A 17,051-nucleotide genomic window follows, 5' to 3' on the forward strand; every position below is an offset into this window, starting at 1 on the left:
CATTCAATGTTTGCCAGAACTAAGTCAAGCAGGTTATTACCCCTTGTAGGTTCTGTCACAAACTGTTTCAAAAAACAATCCTGAACTACTTCTAAGAAATCGTATGATTCTAAATTCCCAGTCAAGAAATTCCAATCAATATGACTAAAGTTAAAGTCTCCTAGAATTACTACATTATCGTGCCTTGTGGCCCTAACAATTTCCTCCCATAGTAGTTTCCCCTGGTCCCTATCTAAATTTGGGGGACGGTATATCACACCTAAAATTAATTTTTCATACCCCTCTGAAAATTCTATCCAAACAGACTCTGTATGTGTTACTTCAGACTTAATACCCGTTTTTATGCAACAGTTCAAGCGATCTCGGACATACAATGCCACCCCACCCCCCTTCCCGATACTTCTATCTACTTGGAACAATTTAAAACCCTGAATGTGACATTCTGCAGGCATGTCCCGACTTTTTGAATTAAACCACGTCTCAGTAATGGCAAATACATCTATGTTACCTGCACTAGCAACTAGTCTCAACTCGTCCATCTTATTCTTAGCACTGCGACTATTTGTGTAATAAATATTTAATGACCCTCCTATCTCTTTACCCTTCCTGCTCCTTTCTGTTATTCCACTAAACCTATTACTGTCATTGTCAATTAGTGCCACTGGCTTTCCAATATCCTCCTCATTTTGCCTATTACTAGTTCTCCTAGTACTCATGTTACTACCCTGCGACTTCACAGTTTTCCCGCCAAAACCCATACCACTAACTATTCCTAGTTTAAAGACCTAACAGCTCCCTCCACTGCGTTGGCCAGTGCTCCCACCCCACACCTAGACAAGTGAACCCCATCCCTGGCATACATGTCATTTCTGCCATAGAAGAGGTCCCAGTTGTCAATGAATGTTACCGCATTTTCCTTACAGTATTTGTCCAGCCAGCAATTGACACCAATTGCTCTGGACAACCATTCATTTCCAACTCCTCTCCTTGGCAAAATGCCACATATGACAGGTTTCCCACCCTTCTTCCTAATTATCTCTATTGCTGACCTATACCTGCTAATCAGTTCCTCACTCCTACGTCTGCCAACATCGTTGCCTCCAGCACTGAGACAGATAATAGGATTGCTCCCATTACCTCTCATGATGTCATCCAGACGGCTAACAATATCCTTCATCCCAGCCCCAGGAAAACACACTCTCTGCCTCCTACTCCTATCCTTCAAACAGAATGCCCTATCCATGTACCTAATGTGGCTATCCCCAACAACAACAATGTTTTTACCTTCCTTGGCGTCGTCCTTAGTGATGCTCCAAGTAGTCGACTCACATTCGCCAGGTAGCATTAGACCACTTGTAGAATTCGTCATGACGTTCTCGATGGTCTTCGTTGGGGTTTCTAGGGATGTCTCACTCACGTCTGCCAATGCTTCCTTGGTGCTCGTTGTGGCATTCCCAGTAGAACACTCACATTCGTCAGGTAGCACCGAGAATGAGTTGGAAGTTTCCACGGCAGTCTTCTGGTTTCTCGTTGTTTCTGCCTCTCCAACCGTTTTCTTAATCTTCAGCTTGGTTCCATGTTGCCCGGCCACTGACCAAGCTCCCCTCTTAACCTGGGGACTCACAACAGGAGGATTACTACGAATCCTCTTGTTCTCCTCCGTTAATCGCCGTATCTCCAGTTTAGCAACTCTGAGCTCTTCTCTCAGCTGCTGGTAAAGCTGCTCAAGAGAGGGCATCCTGGATCAGATTCACAGAGAGCACACAAACAGAGCTAAGTACACGTCACCACTGGTATGTTGTTCCATGTACCTGGGGTCTGGTATGTTGTTCCATGTACCCGGGGTCTGGTATGTTGTTCCATGTACCCAGGGTCTGGTATGTTGTTCCATGTACCTGGGGTCTGGTATGTTGTTCCATGTACCCGGGGTCTGGTATGTTGTTCCGTGTACCCAGGGTCTGGTATGTTGTTCCGTGTACCCAGGGTCTGATATGTTGTTCCATGTACCCAGGGACGGGTATGTTGTTCCATGTACCCAGGGACGGGTATGTTGTTCCGTGTACCCAGGGATCTGGTATGTTCCATGTACCCAGGGATGGGTATTGCTATACCATCTACTGTCATCAGTCATGTGGTATAGCCAGCTAGTTGGTTAACGGAGGTTTCAAGCTTATCTACTACACTATGGTCATTAACGCTGCAGACCTGAATAATTTAATCCCTGAAATAAGGATTACAGTAAACTGTCAGTATATACACACAGTATATACACACAGTATATACATCTGAGGGTGTATATCTTTTGCTAGTCGACCTCCCAGCCAGCAGTTACAGCCTCGTTGATCAGGCCCTGATCCACCAGGAGGCCTGGTCATGGACCGGGCCGCGGGGGCGTTGATCCCCGGAATGCCCTTCAGATAGACTCCAGGTAGCCATAAGTAGACACCAGTTATACCTGGAGTTTACCTGGAGAGAGTTCCGGGGGTCAGCGCCCCCACGAGCGTCGGGAAGTTGTTCAGTAATTACGAGAAACCTTTCAATAGCGCTGTGTACTTTATTACCGAGCTTTAAGATAATACCCTTAATAATATCCTCCCCCCCCCCACAACACTCGTATCACTCAACCTGACATTGACTGGTCTTTATGGTATGTTTGATTCTCTCTCTCTCTCTCTCTCTCTCTCTCTCTCTCTCTCTCTCTCTCTCTCTCTCTCTCTCTAAGTGTTCTCATTTACATAAGTCACCGAGAATGTCACTTATAATGTCCTGTCATCGACCTTTGCCACTTCCTCCATCACCTCATTATTATAATATTTATCTTTTATTTTGATGAATCATGTAGATTTGTTTTGACTATTGACCGCTTTATTTTTTCTTTTGTTATAATAATATTATTGACCATTAAAAAGTTTTTCCTATCGTTGTATTACATTTTTGTGTGTTTTGATATATATTTTTAAATTTTCTGTTAGTTTTAGCCGGTTTTTTAATGGTTTATTTAAACACTTGATGAGCGCTGGGAGTAGTTAGAAGACCAAGTGTTGATGTTGAAGATTGTGACGACATGTAGCCAGCCGGTGATTAATTAGACGGGTGAGAGAGGGCTTAGAGAGGGATGCAGAGAGGGATGGAGGGAGGGTTGAGTGAGGGTTGAGGTAGGGTTGAGGTAGGGGTGAGGGAGGGTTGAGGGAGGGGTGAGGGAGGGGTGAGGAAGGGTTGAGAAGATCGGTGATCTTTACAGTACCATCACTGACTGCTTTAACTCAGCTACTGTCCCATTGCCTGTTATGTGATTATTATATTTTAGTAAATCCGTAAATAGGTGAACTACCCTGTCACCCACAGTCACTGACTGTGATGTAGCAGTCACTGTGTTGCATCAGTCACTGTGTTGTAGCAACCACTGTGTTGCAGCAGTCACTGACTGTTGTAGCAACCACTGACTGTGTTGTAGCAGTCACTGACTGTGTTGTAGCAACCACTGACTGTGTTGCAGCTGTCACTGACTGTTGCAGCAGTCACTGACTGTGTTGTAGAAACTACTGACTGTGTTGCAGCAGTCACTGATTGTGTTGTACCAACCACTGACTGTATTGCAGCAGCCACTGACTGTGATGTAGCAACCACTGACTGTTGTAGCAACCACTGACTGTGTTGCAGCAGTCACTGACTGTGTTGTAGCAACCACTGACTGTGTTGCAGCAGTCACTGACTGTGTTGTAGCAACCACTGACTGTGTTGCAGCAGTCACTGACTGTGTTGTAGCAACCACTGACTGTGTTGCAGCAGTCACTGACTGTTGTAGCAACCACTGACTGTGTTGCAGTAGTCACTGACTGTGTTGTAGCAACCACTGACTGTGTTGCAGCAGTCACTGGCTGTTGTAGCAACCACTGACTGTGTTGTAGCAACCACTGACTGTGTTGCAGTAGTCACTGACTGTGTTGTAGCAACCACTGACTGTGTTGCAGCAGTCACTGGCTGTTGTAGCAACCACTGACTGTGTTGTAGCAACCACTGACTGTGTTGCAGTAGTCACTGACTGTGTTGTAGCAACCACTGACTGTGTTGCAGCAGTCACTGGCTGTTGTAGCAACCACTGACTGTGTTGTAGCAAGCACTGACGGTATTGCAGCAGCCACTGACTGTGATGTAGCAACCACTAACTGTTGTAGCAACCACTGACTGTGTTGCAGAAGTCACTGACTGTGTTGTAGCAACCACTGACTGTAGTAGCAACCACAGACTGTATTGCAGCAGTCACTGACTGTAATGTAGCAACCACTGACTGTTGTAGCAACCACTGACTGTATTGCAGCACTCACTGACTGTGATGTAGCAACCACTGAGTGTGTTGCAGTAGTCACCGACTGTGTTGTAGCAACCACTGGCTGTGATGTAGCAACCACTGACTGTTGTAGCAACCACTGACTGTGATGTAGCATCCACTGACTGTTGTAGCAACCACTGACTGTGATGTAGCAACCATAAACTGTTTTTACTCCTAGGACAAACATTAATGTTGGGAAGGACTCGCAGTGATGATGACTGTTGATGACTGCCCGTCTTGTGGTGCTATTGCTCTCTTCTGATTATCCAAGAAGATGGACTAGGTCAGGTTAGAGGTGCATGTTTTCCCTTGTTCTCTTCTTTCCCCTCTTTATCTCTTTACTACGTCTCTTCAGTTCTCCTCTCAGCGTAGTCCCCTACTCCTCCTGCAGCACCTGGCTCTCCCCCACACCATCGTGGGTGACCTGCAGCACCTGGCTCTCCCCCACACCATCATGGGTGACCTGCAGTACCTGGCTCTCCCCCACACCATCATGGGTAACCTGCAGTACCTGGCTCTCCCCCACACCATCATGGGTGACCTGCAGCACCTGGCTCTCCCCCACACCATCATGGGTGACCTGCAGCACCTGGCTCTCCCCCACACCATCATGGGTGACCTGCAGCACCTGGCTCTCCCCCACACCATCATGGGTAACCTGCAGTACCTGGCTCTCCCCCACACCATCATGGGTAACCTGCAGTACCTGGCTCTCCCCCACACCATCATGGGTGACCTGCAGCACCTGGCTCTCCCCCACACCATCATGGGTGACCTGCAGTACCTGGCTCTCCCCCACACCATCATGGGTGACCTGCAGCACCTGGCTCTCCCCCACACCATCATGGGTGACCTGCAGTACCTGGCTCTCCCCCACACCATCATGGGTGACCTGCAGCACCTAGCTCTCCCCCACACCATCATGGGTGACCTGCAGTACCTGGCTCTCCCCCACACTATCATGGGTGACCTCCCACCTTCCCCTCGACCACCCAGTCATCTCCCCGTCAGTTGATAATTAAACACCTCTCAAGGTGTAATTGCCAACTCTTAGATGCAGGAAAGTCCATTTTAAATCACTTGTTCTCTCTAGGCTGGAATACTGCTGTACATTAACATCCCCATTCAAGGCAGGTGAAATTGCTGAGCTAGAGAATGTACAGAGAACCTTTACTGCACGTATAAGTTCCATCAAACACCTTAACTACTGGGAGCGCCTGGAAGCACTTGACTTGTACTCACTAGAGCGCAGGCGACAGAGATACATCATAATCTACACTTGGAAGATTCTGGAGGGACTGGTCCCTAATATGCACACAGCAATCACTCCATACGAAATCAAAAGACTTGGCAGGCGATGCAACATACCCCCAGTGAAAAGTAGGGGCGTCACTGGTACACTAAGAGAAAACGCAATAAGTGTCCGGGGCCCAAGACTCTTCAACAGCCTCCCACCCACCACTGGTTGTCTTCAAGAGGGAGCTGGACAGATACCTAAAAACGGTGCTGGATCAGCCGGGCTTTGGTTCGTATGTTGGAGTGCGTGCGGCCAGCAGTAACAGCCTCGTTAATCAGGCCCTGATCCACCGGGAGACCTGGTCATGGACCGGGCCGCAGGGACGTTGATCCCCGGAATACCCTCCAGGTAGACTCCAAGCAGGCGTATATTCTCTCTCTCTCTCTCTCTCTCTCTCTCTCTTTTACACAGGGTTTGACAAGGTTAAGGATTCCTAGCTTTATTGACAAGCTATTTACAGGGTAAGGATTCCTAACTTTATTGGCAAGCTAAGAGCTGTTACCTACATCATCATCATCATCATCTCTCTCTCTCTCTCTCTCTCTCTCTCTCTCTCTCTCTCTCTCTCTCTCACCAGTAGCACATCTCTGACCTTCAGTGGATAAGTTAACTAAACGTCCACATTTCTGGGAATGTAAATAATGGGGTGTTGACATGAGTAGTCAACCCTTCCCTCCACAGCCCTTCCCTCCACCACCCTTCCCTCCACAACCCTTCCCTCCACAACCCTTCCCTCCACAACCCTTCCCTCCACAACCCTTCCCTCCACCACCCTTCCCTCCACCACCCTTCCCTCCACAACCCTTCCCTCCACAACCCTTCCCTCCACCACCCTTCCCTCCACATCCCTTCCCTCCACAACCCTTCCCTCCACATCCCTTCCCTCCACAACCCTTCCCTCCACAACCCTTCCCTCCACAACCCTTCCCTCCACAACCCTTTCCTCCACAACCCTTCCCTCCACAACCCTTCCCTCCACAACCCTTCCCTCCACAACCCTTCCCTCCACCACCCTTCCCTCCACCACCCTTCCCTCCACCACCATTCCCTCCACAACCCTTCCCTCCACCACCCATCCCTCCACCACCCTGCCCACCACCACCTTCCCTTCCCTCCACAACCCTTCCCTCCACAACCCTTCCCTCCACAACCTTTCCCTCCACCACCCTTCCCTCCACAACCCTTCCCTCCACAACCCTTCCCTCCACAAACCTTCCCTCCACAACCCTTCCCTCCACAACCCTTCCCTCCACCACCCTTCCCTCCACCACTCTTCCCTCCACAACCCTTTCCTCCACAACCCTTCCCTCCACAACCCTTCCCTCCACCACCCTTCCCTCCACCACCCTTCCCTCCACCACCCTTCCCTCCACAACCCTTCCCTCCGCAACCCTTCCCTCCACCACCTTTCCCTCCACAACCCTTCCCTCCACCACCCTTCCCTCCACAACCCTTCCCTCCACAACCCTTCCCTCCACAACCCTTCCCTCCACAACCCTTCCCTCCACCACCCTTCCCTCCACAACCCTTCCCTCCACAACCCTTCCCTCCACAACCCTTCCCTCCACAAACCTTCCCTCCACAAACCTTCCCTCCACAACCCTTCCCTCCACAGCCCTTCCCTCCACCACCCTTCCCTCCACCACCTTTCCCTGCACAACCCTTCCCTCCACAACCCTTCCCTCCACCCTTCCCTCCACAACCCTTCCCTCCACAACCCTTCCCTCCACAACCCTTCCCTCCACAACCCTTCCTTCCACAACCCTTCCCTCCACAACCCTTCCCTCCACAGCCCTTCCCTCCACAGCCCTTCCCTCCACATCCCTTCCCTCCACAACCCTTCCCTCCACAGCCCTTCCGTCCACAACCCTTCCCTCCACAACCCTTCCCTCCACAACCCTTCCCTCCACAGCCCTTCCGTCCAAAACCCTTCCCTCCACAACCATTCCCTCCACAACCCTTCCCTCCACAACCCTTCCCTCCACAAACCTTCCCTCCACAAACCTTCCCTCCACAACCCTTCCCTCCACAACCCTTCCCTCCACAACCCTTCCCTCCACAACCCTTCCCTCCACCACCCTTCCCTCCACCACCCTTCCCTCCACAACCCTTCCCTCCACCACTTTTCCCTCCACAACCCTTCCCTCCACCACCCTTCCCTCCACAACCCTTCCCTCCACAACCCTTCCCTCCACAACCCTTCCCTCCACAACCCTTCCCTCCACAACCTTTCCCTCCATCACCCTTCCCTCCACAACCCTTCCCTTCACATCCCTTCCCTCCACAACCCTTCCCTCCACAGCCCTTCCGTCCAAAACCCTTCCCTCCACAACCCTTCCCACCACCACTACGCCATTTCCTTTCCGTTTATCTTTTCCTCATTTCCTTTCTTCCCCGCCTCCTCTTCCCCTGCCTCGCTTTCCCCGCCTCTCTCTCTCTCTCTCTCTCATATTACTCTTTACTCTACCCTTAGACTTAGTTAAAATGCTGATATGAAATTGGTGGGTGGGTGAAAAGGAACCATCACCACCCCTACCACAGCCACCATACACCACTAACACCCCACTCCATCATCACCACACCACTAACACCCCACTCCATCATCACCACTCCACTAACACGCCAATCCATCATCACTCCACTATACCACTGTAATGTTTGGCGTGGATCACCAGTCTCCACCAGATTTACTAAACTTGTTTAAGGTGCCAAGAGTGTCACTTGTTGGCACTTAACGAGGTGGTGACACCAGACCAGCGTCTCCCAGTCTTGACTGACACCCCTCGTGTCATCACTAGTTGACTGTGTGTGTGTTTGTTCTCACCTATTTATGGTTGCAAGGGTTGACTCAGCTCCTGGCCCCGTCTGTGTGTGTGTGTGTGTGTGTGTGTGTGTGTGTGTGTGTGTGTGTGTGTGTGTGTGTGTGTGTGTGTGTGTACAATGACTGGTGACATGAGATGTCGTACTGGAGGTAAGGGATGTGCTTCCTAATTACTCCGGCAGATATAACAACACTCCACTTAACTACGAAAATCACTCACCACGAAAATCACTCGCTACGAAAATCACTCACTACGAAAATCACTCGCTACGAAAATCACGCACTACGAAAATCACTCACTACGAAAATCACTCGCTACGAAAATCACGCACTACGAAAATCACTCGCTACGAAAATCACTCACTACGAAAATCACTCACTTCGAAAATCACTCACTACGAGAATCACTCGCTACGAAAATCACTCACTACGAAAATCACTCACTTCGAAAATCACTCACTACGAAAATCACTCGCTACGAAAATCACTCACTACGAAAATCACTCACTACGAAAATCACTCACTACGAAAATCACTCACTACGAAAATCACTCACTACGAAAATCACTCACTACGAAAATCACTCACTACGAAAATCACTCACTACGAAAGCAAAAGACTCGGCAGACGATGCAACATCCCCCCATGAAAAGCAGGGGTGTCACTAGCACGTTAAGAGACAACACAATAAGTGTCAGAGGCCCAAGACTGTTCAACTCCCTCCCAGCATACATAAGGGGGATTACCAATAGACAATGGACAAGCACCTAAAGCCGGTACCTGACCAGCCGGGCTGTGGCTCGTACGATGGATTGCGTGCAGTCAGCAGTAACAGCCTGGTTGATCAGGCTCTGATCCACCATGAGGCCTGGTCACAGACCGGGCCGCGGGGCCGTTGACCCCCGGAACTCTCCCCAGGTAAACTCCAGGCAACTACCACTCAAAGACCACTTAAGTAACCACTTCAAGTAGAATACTTTTTAAGGGTTAATTAAAAAAAGCAAGATTAGTATAGTAAAGTAAATTCGTGTTTATAAAGTTAATTAATATTTTCTTACGAAGACAATCATGTAATGTCACAGGGGAATTATATTTGGTTAATTATGTATCGTGAATAATTCTAAAACTACATGACTCCAGGACTCCACTCTGGGTCTCTTCAACTGCTGCTGTTGTTGATCATAATACTTCCCTCTTTCTCCCAGATTACTCCCGTTAACCCTTTTGGGACCTAGTTCCTAAGTCTTTTGTGCATCCATAAGCTCTTTCGCTACCCTCCACAGGATGGGTATGGGCTGCACAATAATCTATCCACTTCGGTGGCAAAATCTAATCTCTCCCAATCAACCAGATCTGTCTGTCTCCTGCCAGGAGATCTGTCTGTCTCTTGCCAGGAGATCTGTCTGTCTCCTGCCAGAAGACCTGTCCGTATCCTGCCAGAAGACCTGTCTGTCTCTTGCCAGGAGATCTGTCTGTCTCTTGCCAGGAGATCTGTCTGTCTCCTGCCAGAAGACCTGTCCGTATCCTGCCAGAAGACCTGTCTGTCTCTTGCCAGGAGATCTGTCTGTCTCCTGCCAGGAGATCTGTCTGTCTCTTGCCAGGAGACCTGTCCGTATACTGCCAGAAGACCTATCTGTCTCCTGCCAGAAGATCTATCTGTCTCCTGCCATGAGAACTGTCTGTCTCCTGCCAGATCTGTCTGTCTCCTGCCAGAAGACCTGTCTGTCTCCAGCCACGGCACTTACTGATCTCTTTCTTTCCTAGTGCCTTCATCTCTTAAGACAGAAGATTGTAAGGACTCAAGGCGGCAGATAGTAAACCATGAGATATACATTGCCTTCCTCACAAGGAGTCTTGGTGATGACTAGTGACGTAGTGGGAGTCTTGGTGATGACTGGTGACATACTGGGAGTCTTGGTGAAGACTAGTGACATACTGAGAGTCTTGGTGATGACTGGTGACATACTGAGAGTCTTGGTGATGACTGGTGACATACTGAGAGTCTTGGTGATGACTAGTGACGTAGTGGGAGTCTTGGTGATGACTGGTGACATACTGGGAGTCTTGGTGATGACTGGTGACATACTGAGAGTCTTGGTGATGACTGGTGACATACTGGGAGTCTTGGTGATGACTGGTGACATACTGGGAGTCTTGGTGAAGACTAGTGACATACTGGGAGTGTTGATGATGACTAGTGACATACTGGGAGTCTTGGTGATGACTGGTGACATGCTGGGAGTGTTGATGATGACTGGTGACATACTGGGAGTGTTGGTGATGACTAGTGACATACTGGGAGTCTTAGTGATGACTAGTGACATACTGGGAGGTTGGTGATGACTGGTGACATACTGGGAGTCTTGGTGATGACTAGTGACATACTGGGAGGTTGGTGATGACTGGTGACATACTGGGAGTCTTGGTGATGACTAGTGACGTACTGGGAGTGTTGGTGATGACTAGTGACATACTGGGAGTGTTGGTGATGACTAGTGACATACTGGGAGTCTTGGTGATGACTAGTGACATGCTGGGAGTCTTGGTGATGACTAGTGACATACTGGGAGTCTTGGTGATGACTAGTGACATACTGGGAGTCTAGGAGTGTTGGATAGGTGGAGAGAGAGAGAGAGACTGGGAGTCTTGGTGATGACTAGTGACATACTGGGAGTCTAGGAGTGTTGGATAGGTGGAGAGAGAGAGAGAGAGAGAGAGAGAGAGAGAGCCTGGACCCATCCTGGATGGATCTGTCATTTCAGCAGAGCCTTCAACATAGGAGGGATGTGGGTGGCCTTACTGTTATGTACAAGGTATTGTCAAAATACCACACTTGGATCCACTTCGAGTATGCCACAAGACGGGCAGAAAGCAGCAACTTCACTCTGGCTGTACCCTTCTCCAGAACATCACTCCATCTGAGATCATACATACCCAGGATGACTCGAGTATGGAACACATTCGTACAGCATAATGATGTCAACGAGATAACGTCAGTTGATCAAATGCTGGCCCACAGATGGCTCCAACTTCATCCTGTTCCCTACTTGTATGTCTCATAACAATAAAAATGCTTTCAAATGAGCTGATGTAGGTAACAGCTCTTAGCTTGTCAATAAAGTTAGGAATCCTTAACCTGTAAATAGCTTGTCAATAAACCTAGGGATCCTTAACCTTGTCAAACCATGTGTAAAAAAAAAAAAAAAAAAGAGAGAGAGAGAGAGGTTCATTCAAGCATTACAGGAGTTCAGACTTTTGCTTTGTTTCTTGTTTCCTTCGTGTATAAAGTATGAATACATACACACACATATGCACATACATGCATACTTGAGGTTGTATGAGACGGGCCAGGAGCCAAAACTCAGTGCTCATGACCTGCTGAGTGCGCAATAATGAAGTGCTAGTCTGCTGAGTGCTCATGACAGGTTGTCTGCTGAGTGCTCATGACAGGTTGTCTGCTGAGTGCTCACGACAGGTTGTCTGCTGAGTGCTCATGACAGGTTGTCTGCTGAGTGCTCACGACAGGTTGTCTGCTGAGTGCTCACGACAGGTTGTCTGCTGAGTGCTCATGACAGGTTGTCTGCTGAGTGCTCATGACAGGTTGTCTGCTGAGTGCTCATGACAGGTTGTCTGCTGAGTGCTCATGACAGGTTGTCTGCTGAGTGCTCATGACAGGTTGTCTGCTGAGTGCTCATGACAGGTTGTCTGCTGAGTGCTCATGACAGGTTGTCTGCTGAGTGCTCATGACAGGTTGTCTGCTGAGTGCTCACGACAGGTTGTCTGCTGAGTGCTCACGACAGGTTGTCTGCTGAGTGCTCATGACAGGTTGTCTGCTGAGTGCTCATGACAGGTTGTCTGCTGAGTGCTCATGACAGGTTGTCTGCTGAGTGCTCATGACAGGTTGTCTGCTGAGTGCTCATGACAGGTTGTCTGCTGAGTGCTCATGACAGGTTGTCTGCTGAGTGCTCATGACAGGTTGTCTGCTGAGTGCTCATGACAGGTTGTCTGCTGAGTGCTCATGACAGGTTGTCTGCTGAGTGCTCATGACAGGTTGTCTGCTGAGTGCTCATGACAGGTTGTCTGCTGAGCGCTCATGACAGGTTGTCTGCTGAGTGCTCACGACAGGTTGTCTGCTGAGTGCTCACGACAGGTTGTCTGCTGAGTGCTCATGACAGGTTGTCTGCTGAGTGCTCATGACAGGTTGTCTGCTGAGTGCTCATGACAGGTTGTCTGCTGAGTGCTCATGACAGGTTGTCTGCTGAGTGCTCATGACAGGTTGTCTGCTGAGTGCTCATGACAGGTTGTCTGCTGAGTGCTCATGACAGGTTGTCTGCTGAGTGCTCATGACAGGTTGTCTGCTGAAATGTTCGTTCATGTTTGTTCACTTGTTCGTGTTCATTAAGTATAATGAGAGTATTTGTGTTTAATATTTCTTGTTTTTCTTCGTTGTACAGGTAGTTGGGGCTACCACCGCCAGGGGTCCTGTCAGGCTGGCTTCGACGCTGTCATTACGAAGGTCAGTACACAACCTTGCCTTATACTGTACAAGCAGTGTACACTGTACATGGGGAGTTGCGCGCAGATGGTGTACACCTGCAGTGTAGGGCACATCTAAATTAATACCAGGTTCATTGTGCAGGTGTACATCTGGACTGTGCACAAGATGTGAGTGTAGTGTAGTGGCGCACTGTTGATGTTCCCACTGTGTAACTATCATGTAGAACAGTTTAGCGGCACACTGCTGATGTATCCATATTTGCTAAATAAAAACAATTAGCTGACCCATTAATGTCATGTCCATGCAGTGTGTCCCAGACTCACACTCATGGCACTGGATGTGCATCAAGAATTGCAAGAGACACTTATCGCGTGTCTTGAATATTCTGTGGAGAAGCCTGTACACTGGAGTCATCCCACAGTTATTAAAAACCACTGATATTGTCCCACTCCACAAAGGTGATAGTAAAACAATGGCAGAAAAGACTAGACCCCTAGGAATTTAAGAAGCATCATTACCAGTCACATATAATCACAGCAGTTGCGCAATCCGGATCAACATAGGTTCATAACAGGTCGCTCATGATCTTACATTGTCTTACATACACATGAAGACTAGCAAAATGCACTTGTAGTATACACTGACGTTGGAGAAGCATTTGACAAGCGCGACCAAGAGTTAATTGCATTCAAAATGCGTGCCAAATAAATAACCAGGAAGGTGGGCAGATGGATACTTAACTTTCTCTGAAACAGAAGACAAAGAGTAATAGTAAACGGAGTGAAATCAGGGGCTGCTACAGTGTTTTCCCCCCCAAGCCACGGTCCTCGCTCCACTCCACTTTCTTATACCTGACGTAGACAGGGGCATCAATATTAGCACTGTATCAGCCTTAGTTGACAATACTAGAATTTGTATTTAAGTGGTAGTCATAGAAGCCACAGCGAACCTCCAGGCTGGGTGAAATAAAAACTAGTTCGAAGTACAAGAAACTCAAACCACTCAGTAGAACGTAGGTCAGATGTGAGAGACCTGGGAGTGATAATGTCAGATCATCTCACATTCTCGAGCACAACAATATTATTATCGCAACTGCAAGAAAAATGATAGAACCTTCAAAACAAGAGATGATACTCTTCAGGTCATTCGGTCTCTCTCTAGGTTGGATTATTATAATCAATAAAAACGCTAAAACTACAAGGGTCATACAGCTCTCTAGGTTGGAATATTGCTGTATACTAGCAGCCCATTCAAGGCAGGAAGATTTTCCGAGCTGGAAAACGTGCATATAATTTTAACAGCTCGGATAAACTCAGTCAAGCACCTAAATTACTGAGAGCGCTTGAAGTCCTTAGAACCTAGGCGAAAAAGATACCTCAGAATCTACACCTTGAAGATACTGGAGGGACTGGTACCAAACCTGCACTCCTAAATCACTACTTATGAACACAAGAAGCTTAGCAGATAGTGCAGGATACCTCCAGTGAAAAACAGGGGAGCGACGAGTACACTGAGAAAACTCAGTAATTGTTAAGGGACCACGACTCTTCAACACCCATCCCTTCATGCACATGAGGGATTACTACCCCTTAAAAGTCCCAGTACAGTTTACCTGGAGTTTACCTGGAGAGAGTTTCGGGGGTCAACGCCCCCGCGGCCCGGTCTGTGACCAGGCCTCCTGGTGGATCAGCGCCTGATCAACCAGGCTGTTGCTGCTGGCTGCACGCAAACCAACGTACGAGCCACAGCCCGGCTGATCAGGAACTGACTTTAGGTGCTTGTCCAGTGCCAGCTTGAAGACTGCCAGGGGTCTGTTGGTAATCCCCCTTATGTGTGCTGGGAGGCAGTTGAACAGTCTCGGTCCCCTGACACTTATTGTATGGTCTCTTAACGTGCTAGTGACACCCCTGCTTTTCATTGGGGGGATGGTGCATCGTCTGCCAAGTCTTTTGCTTTCGTAGTGAGTGATTTTCGTGTGCAAGTTCGGTACTAGTCCCTCTAGGATTTTCCAGGTGTATATAATCATGTATCTCTCCCTCCTGCGTTCCAGGGAATACAGGTTTAGAAACCTCAAGCGCTCCCAGTAATTGAGGTGTTTTATCTCCGTTATGCGCGCCGTGAAAGTTCTCTGTACATTTTCTAGGTCGGCAATTTCACCTGCCTTGAAAGGTGCTGTTAGAGTGCAGCAATATTCCAGCCTAGATAGAACAAGTGACCTGAAGAGTGTCATCATGGGCTTGGCCTCCCTAGTTTTGAAGGTTCTCATTATCCATCCTGTCATTTTTCTAGCAGATGCGATTGATACAATGTTATGGTCCTTGAAGGTGAGATCCTCCGACATAATCACTCCCAGGTCTTTGACGTTGGTGTTTCGCTCTATTTTGTGGCCAGAATTTGTTTTGTACTCTGATGAAGATTTAATTTCCTCATGTTTACCATATCTGAGTAATTGAAATTTCTCATCGTTGAACTTCATATTGTTTTCTGCAGCCCACTGAAAGATTTGGTTGATGTCCGCCTGGAGCCTTGCAGTGTCTGCAATGGAAGACACTGTCATGCAGATTCGGGTGTCATCTGCAAAGGAAGACACGGTGCTGTGGCTGACATCCTTGTCTATGTCGGATATGAGGATGAGGAACAAGATGGGAGCTAGTACTGTGCCTTGTGGAACAGAGCTTTTCACCGTAGCTGCCTCGGACTTTACTCTGTTGACGACTACTCTCTGTGTTCTGTTAGTGAGGAAATTATAGATCCATCGACCAACTTTTCCTGTTATTCCTTTAGCGCGCATTTTGTGCGCTATTACGCCATGGTCACACTTGTCGAAGGCTTTTGCAAAGTCTGTATATATTACATCTGCATTCTTTTTGTCTTCTAGTGCATTTAGGACCTTGTCGTAGTGATCCAGTAGTTGAGACAGACAGGAGCGACCTGTTCTAAACCCATGTTGCCCTGGGTTGTGTAACTGATGGGTTTCTAGATGGGTGGTGATCTTGCTTCTTAGGACCCTTTCAAAGATTTTTATGATATGGGATGTTAGTGCTATTGGTCTGTAGTTCTTTGCTGTTGCTTTACTGCCCCCTTTGTGGAGTGGGGCTATGTCTGTTGTTTTTAGTAACTGAGGGACGACCCCCGTGTCCATGCTCCCTCTCCATAGGATGGAAAAGGCTCGTGATAGGGGCTTCTTGCAGTTCTTGATGAACACAGAGTTCCATGAGTCTGGCCCTGGGGCAGAGTGCATGGGCATGTCATTTATCGCCTGTTCGAAGTCATTTGGCGTCAGGATAACATCGGATAGGCTTGTGTTAATCAAATTTTGTGGCTCTCTCATAAAAAATTCATTTTGATCTTCGACTCTCAGTCTGGTTAGCGGCTTGCTAAAAACTGAGTCATATTGGGACTTGAGTAGCTCACTCATTTCCTTGCTGTCATCTGTGTAGGACCCATCTTGTTTAAGTAGGGGCCCAATACTGGACGTTGTTCTCGATTTTGATTTGGCATAGGAGAAGAAATACTTTGGGTTTCTTTCGATTTCATTTATGGCTTTTAGTTCTTCCCGCGATTCCTGACTCCTAAAGGATTCTTTTAGCTTAAGTTCGATGCTTGCTATTTCTCTGACCAGTGTCTCCCTGCGCATTTCTGATATATTGACCTCTTTTAGCCGCTCTGTTATTCTTTTCCGTCGCCTGTAAAGGGAGCGCCTGTCTCTTTCTATTTTACATCTACTCCTCCTTTTTCTTAGAGGAATAAGCCTTGTGCATACATCGAGTGCCACCGAGTTAATCTGTTCTAGGCATAAGTTTGGGTCTGTGTTGCTTAGTATATCTTCCCAGCTTATATCGGTTAGGACTTGGTTTACTTGGTCCCACTTTATGTTTTTGTTATTGAAGTTGAATTTGGTGAATGCTCCCTCGCGACTAGTCTCATTTTGTCGGTCTGGGGCTCCACGCATACATGTCTGAACCTCAATTATGTTGTGATCTGAGTATATTGTTTTTGATATGGTGACATTTCTTATCAGATCATCATTGTTAGTGAAGATGAGGTCTAGTGTATTCTCCAGTCTAGTAGGCTCTATTATTTGCTGGTTTAAATTGAATTTTGT

The 17,051-nt window shown here is 48.0% G+C and overlaps 1 protein-coding gene across 1 annotated transcript in view; it reads left to right on the top strand.

Moving 5' to 3' along the window:
- Window positions 1–17,051, top strand: part of LOC128685785 (integrin alpha-PS2) — a gene marked incomplete in the record, with an annotated part of 489,877 nt that overhangs the window by 374,166 nt on the left and 98,660 nt on the right. Inside the window, 1 exon segment of the mRNA XM_070085511.1 lies at window positions 12,903–12,964. Coding sequence (XP_069941612.1) covers window positions 12,903–12,964 — 62 coding nt within the window.

This window comes from Cherax quadricarinatus, chromosome 1, assembly GCF_038502225.1.
Source record: "Cherax quadricarinatus isolate ZL_2023a chromosome 1, ASM3850222v1, whole genome shotgun sequence".
Classification (NCBI taxonomy): domain Eukaryota; kingdom Metazoa; phylum Arthropoda; class Malacostraca; order Decapoda; family Parastacidae; genus Cherax; species Cherax quadricarinatus.